The sequence below is a fragment of the Salvia splendens genome, chromosome 6, assembly GCF_004379255.2.
Source record: "Salvia splendens isolate huo1 chromosome 6, SspV2, whole genome shotgun sequence".
NCBI classification, from domain to species: domain Eukaryota; kingdom Viridiplantae; phylum Streptophyta; class Magnoliopsida; order Lamiales; family Lamiaceae; genus Salvia; species Salvia splendens.
The window spans coordinates 11,598,597-11,603,364 of NC_056037.1; the positions used below are offsets into that span (position 1 = coordinate 11,598,597).

Consider the following 4,768-nt stretch of genomic DNA (forward strand, 5'->3'; position numbering starts at 1 on the left):
TAAAATATAGATTTAAATAAATATTATATGATTATTTATTATTTTCACGTGTAAATAGTAACATTTTGACTTTTAAGACATCGACATATTAAACTTTTTAATTGATACGGCTATATTTTCATGTTTTCCATTAATAAAAATTAGACGAATCTATATTACTAGTATCTACCGTTCCATTTTAATTGATATGGCTATATTTTCATTTTTTCCATTAATAAAAATTAGACGAATCTATATTACTAGTACTTTCTCCCCGTTACTTTCTCCCCGTTCCACTTTCGAAGTCTCAAGTTTTCATTTTAATCAGTCCCACATTTAGAATCCAGTTAAAATATTCTATAAATATTAGTATTAGACCTCACATTTCAATTCCATTAATCTCATTCCACGACACACATAACAATAACAAACAACAAACCTTCCATTAATCTCATTCCACAACACACATAACAACAAACCTTAACAACAAACAGATATTATAAAACAGATATTTCGCGCAGTTACGCACATACAACCACCATATGATAAAACTAAAACTAAAACTAAAACTAAAACTAAAACTAAAACTAAAACTAAAACAACAACAAACAACAAACCTTAACATAAACATTATCATAACAAGATCACACAGAATCATGTGTGTGAAATTTTAGCAGACACCGCTGCTCTTCTTGTCCGAAATCCTCCTCCAGTAGCTGAACACATCCCTCTGAACCTCGAGGACGCTCTTCTCCGACCTCTTACCGTCATTGGCAGTGACATGAGCTTCTTTTACAGCAGCACGAGGCAGCATCGCATCAAACTCCCTGACTACTTTCTCCATGTCTGATATGAGCCTCTCCGCTAGTGTATGGCTGAAGTCTTCTCGCACTACAATGCGGAGCACTGCAACGTGCTCTGCATTGGGAGGCATGGTGTACGCCGGGACAATCCATCCGAACCTCCTGAGAGATTCGGATATCTGGAAAACTGTATAGTTGGCGCTATCCTTGAGGGAGAAGGCCACAACCGGCACTCCAACATCTTTAGAGACGATGTTGAAACGGTCGGTCTTGGCGATCCCTTCTTTCAGGATCTTTGCGTTTTGCATGCAGTTCTCCATTATGCTGTTGTAGCCCTAACCACAAAACAGTTAGATGGAGTACTATATATATGTTGAAATGCGACTATTTCTTTTTAAGGTCATGACATTCTGCAAATTCGAAAAGCAGATCTAGGAATTAGGTGTGCTAATATGGAAAATTATACGCCAGACTCGTAATCAATCTTTTTTTTTGGGGGGGACGTCACACCTAAAGTGGTCATTTCTATTTTTTTTACTAAATATACTAACACAATTACTAGCATATTTCCTTTATTCTCATTGCAAAAAAAGCGCAAAATAGTGACGGAATTAGTGACGGCAAAATAGTGACGGAATTAGTGACGGCATCCAATAGCTCAATAGCTCAACATCTACCGACAGAATTAGTGAACGAAAAGTGTCAATCACTAATTAGTGACATATTTCTCCATCACTAATACGGAGCAGCGGCTATGGTTTCCGTCACAGTAAATTTAGTGACAATCACTAATTAGTGACATATTTCTCCATCACTAATACGGAGCAGCGGCTATGGTTTCCGTCACAGTAAATTTAGTGACAGAGGAATCCGTCACTAAAACTTTTTAATGACAAGTTCGTTATCGACGGATCCGTCGAAACTTAATCTGTCCGAAACTTAATCTGTTACTAATCTGTTAAGTGAAGAAATTTCACTGTTTAGTGACGAAAATTTCCGTCACTAATTGGCGAGTTTTTTGTGGTGTCTCTCTTCAACTTTATTCTCTTTTTACTTTTCTACTTTATTCTCTCTACTTATTTTTTAAACTTTATTTTCTTAAATATCGTACCCAAAAGAAATGTTTCTACAGGAGAGCAGAGAGAGTATCAAGAACTAACTAATAATAATGAAGAAGATTTAACGAAATCTAAGAAAATGTTAATAAGGAAAAGTACCTCAAAACCAAGTCTTATGAATTGATAGTATTGGGCAATGATCTGGCTAGAACCTGCAAAAAAAAGAGTGGAATGTTTTAGGAAATGAAAGAAAAATAAATATAACAATATTAAACATCGGTGATTGTAAAGAAAGAATTGAAACTATAAAAGTGTAATTGGTCACTGTTTCCATCACCAATTGGTTTTGGTTTTAGGAAGAGATTTTTATCAAAAGATGGCAATATTAGAGCAATGAAAGGTTGTGACCTTTGGAGAAGTTCAAGGTGAAAGTAGGTTGATCGGATCCAAGGTAGTTGATATGGAAAACAAGTTCGTCAGGCAAGTCATGGTGGCTCCTCCAGACAACCCAGCCAACCCCGGCATAAACAAGGCCGTATTTGTGGCCACTCACATTGATGCTCTTCACCAGAGGTAAACGGAAGTCCCATTCAAGGTCGGGATAAAGAAAGGGGGCGACGAAGCCTCCGCTAGCAGCATCAACGTGGATGGGGGTGTCCCAACCCGTCTCCTCGTTCTTCTTCGTCAGGAGCTCGTTTAGTAGCTTCACATCCTCGAATTCTCCAGTGAGAGTGGATCCTAGAATGGCTGCAACGCAGATGGTGTTCTCGTCTACAAGCTCCACGGCCTCACCCGGATCCATCGTGTAGTAACCCTCTCTAAGCTTTACCTCCTTCAATTCAACATCAAAGTACCTAGCAAACTTCTCCCAGCAAACCTGACACCACACACCTTTAAAACAGAGGCGCTCTGCATTTCCCATAATTAAAACAGAGGCACAGGAACTTTCCTTTTCTGTGCATACCATAAAAATAGTTCATTTCCATCAATAGAAAGTTGTCCCCGACTCATGAATACTCCCATATACCTCAATTTATTTATAAATATACCACTAGAACTCACCGTTAAACACTAATCATAACATGGTTTCATTATCCAGTAACACTATTTTAGCTAACATTCTCCTCTTCTATTTTATTTTACCAATTATGCATTAATTCTCGCATTGTTCCAAAAGTCTTTTATCTTTATTGGACGGAGGGAGTATCATTTTTCAAAATAAGTGCTCCCATATACCTCAATTTATTTACAAATATACCACTAGAACTCACCGTTAAACACTAATCATAACATGGTTTCATTATCCAGTAACACTATTTTAGCTAACATTCTCCTCTTCTATTTTATTTTACTAATTATGCATTAATTCTTGCATTGTTCCAAAAGTCTTTATCTTTATTGGACGGAGGGAGTATCATTTTTCAAAATAAGTGCAAAAAAGAAATGTGACATCTTTTATGGGACGAAGGGAAATACCTGGACATTAGCTCCGGTGACAATGTTGGGGTTAGTAAAGGGTTTGCCCGTCAGCTTCATTTTAGCTTGCCATTTTCTCTTGAAGGCAAGGCCAGCAAGCATTATAGCTTCTGATGAACCCACAGTGCCAACACCAAGGGCTGTTCCGTCGTCGCCGACGGGGGCGTGGAACAGATGTGCTATAATATTCACACACCGATTCTGCAACGAACAATTAATGAATTAATGTGTGGAAAGAAGAGGATGGTGGGGGGGGGGGGGGAGAATGAAACCTGAAGCTCGGTGGTGACAGGATACTCATCCATGTCGACATAGTTCTTGTTGATGGAGGCCATGATGAGCTGATCGCACTCGGGTTCCATCCAAGTGGTGACAAAAGAGGCCAAGTTGAGGCGAGGGTTGCCGTCCAGCATTAACTCATCCTTCACAATCTGATAAGCAGCCTCCTTTGGCATCGAACCTTCTGGAATCTTCAACCGGGGAAGGGAACTGCACGCGTATCGAGACGCAAAAGTGCACCGGAGATTCACGTCGGCGTCGCCTGCGGTCTTGCTCAACACCATGATGAATTAATTGATAATCATATATGATAATTCATCAACCCCACACGCGTATATATATATATATATAATAAGTATATAGTTGGTGGAATAACATTTCAAAGCGCTGTGAGAAGGCCATGTAGCAAGCTACTTCTGTAACGTGCCACTCAATTACGCCACTCGTCATATTCCCATCAATATACTATACTATATATACATTCACTCTCTATTCTTTTCATTTTCTTTTTCTTTTTCTTTCGAGACTGCCACTGATGGTTTCAAGTAAGCATGCACAAACCGAATTGGCCCGGCAGTTAACCAGCGGTTTGAATCGAAACCGGAACCGGCACCGGCGGTTTGAACCGGTCGGCGGTTTCGCGGTTCAAGTGGGCCGGTTCAGGTTCGCGAAAATCATGAACCGTGAACCGGCGGTTCAACGGTCCCAACGGGCAGATTCCGGCTAGGGTCGTAGGGTTGCAGGCTAGGGTTGCAGAAAAACCGGCGAGTTCTGACGAAAACCGTCGGTTTTCGTCAGAAACCGCCGGTTTCCGACGGTTCCGATGCTTTTTCAGGTGACAGGGCGTAGGGTGCAGTGTATAGGCCTGAAAACCGGTGAGAAACCGCCGGTTTCGGCCAGAAACCGTGGACTGAACCGCCGGTTTTGGTCCAAGCCGCCGGTTCAGGCGGTAAACCGTCTAAATTTGAAATTTTTTTTATTTCTTCCAATTTTACTCCAATAAATACCCCACTTCCCCCTTATTTTTACTCATCTCATTCTTGTGTTAACAAGGATTTCATTCTCAATCTCCCTTTCTCTATTCTCTCCTCATTCTCTCTAATTGCTCAAGTTGTTTACTAGTTACTACTACTTACTACTATATTTGTTGTTGTGTTCGTAATTTACCATTTA

The 4,768-nt window shown here is 40.0% G+C and overlaps 1 protein-coding gene across 1 annotated transcript; it reads right to left on the reverse strand.

Moving 5' to 3' along the window:
* Positions 1 to 509: 509 nt before the first annotated feature.
* LOC121807364 (glutamate decarboxylase-like) lies at positions 510 to 3,879 on the reverse strand. The gene is made up of 5 exons (XM_042207582.1): positions 3,589 to 3,879; positions 3,317 to 3,517; positions 2,249 to 2,717; positions 2,000 to 2,052; positions 510 to 1,117 (listed from the first exon to the last, which is right to left on the reverse strand). Exons 1-5 carry the CDS (start codon positions 3,877 to 3,879, stop codon positions 650 to 652), a joined length of 1,482 nt encoding a protein of 493 aa, XP_042063516.1. The 3' UTR covers positions 510 to 649.
* Between the last annotated feature and the right edge of the window lie 889 nt (positions 3,880 to 4,768).

Bases quoted from the DNA above. Each gene is read 5' to 3' on its own strand.
- LOC121807364 (XM_042207582.1), bottom strand. From the start codon at position 3,879: ATGGTGTTGAGCAAGACCGCAGGCGACGCCGACGTGAATCTCCGGTGC. The intron at 3,518-3,588 runs GTTTCATTCTCC...TGTTCGTTGCAG, and splicing joins CTGTCACCACCGAGCTTCAG to AATCGGTGTGTGAATATTAT. The intron at 2,718-3,316 runs GTATTTCCCTTC...GTGTGGTGTCAG, and splicing joins TCACCGGAGCTAATGTCCAG to GTTTGCTGGGAGAAGTTTGC.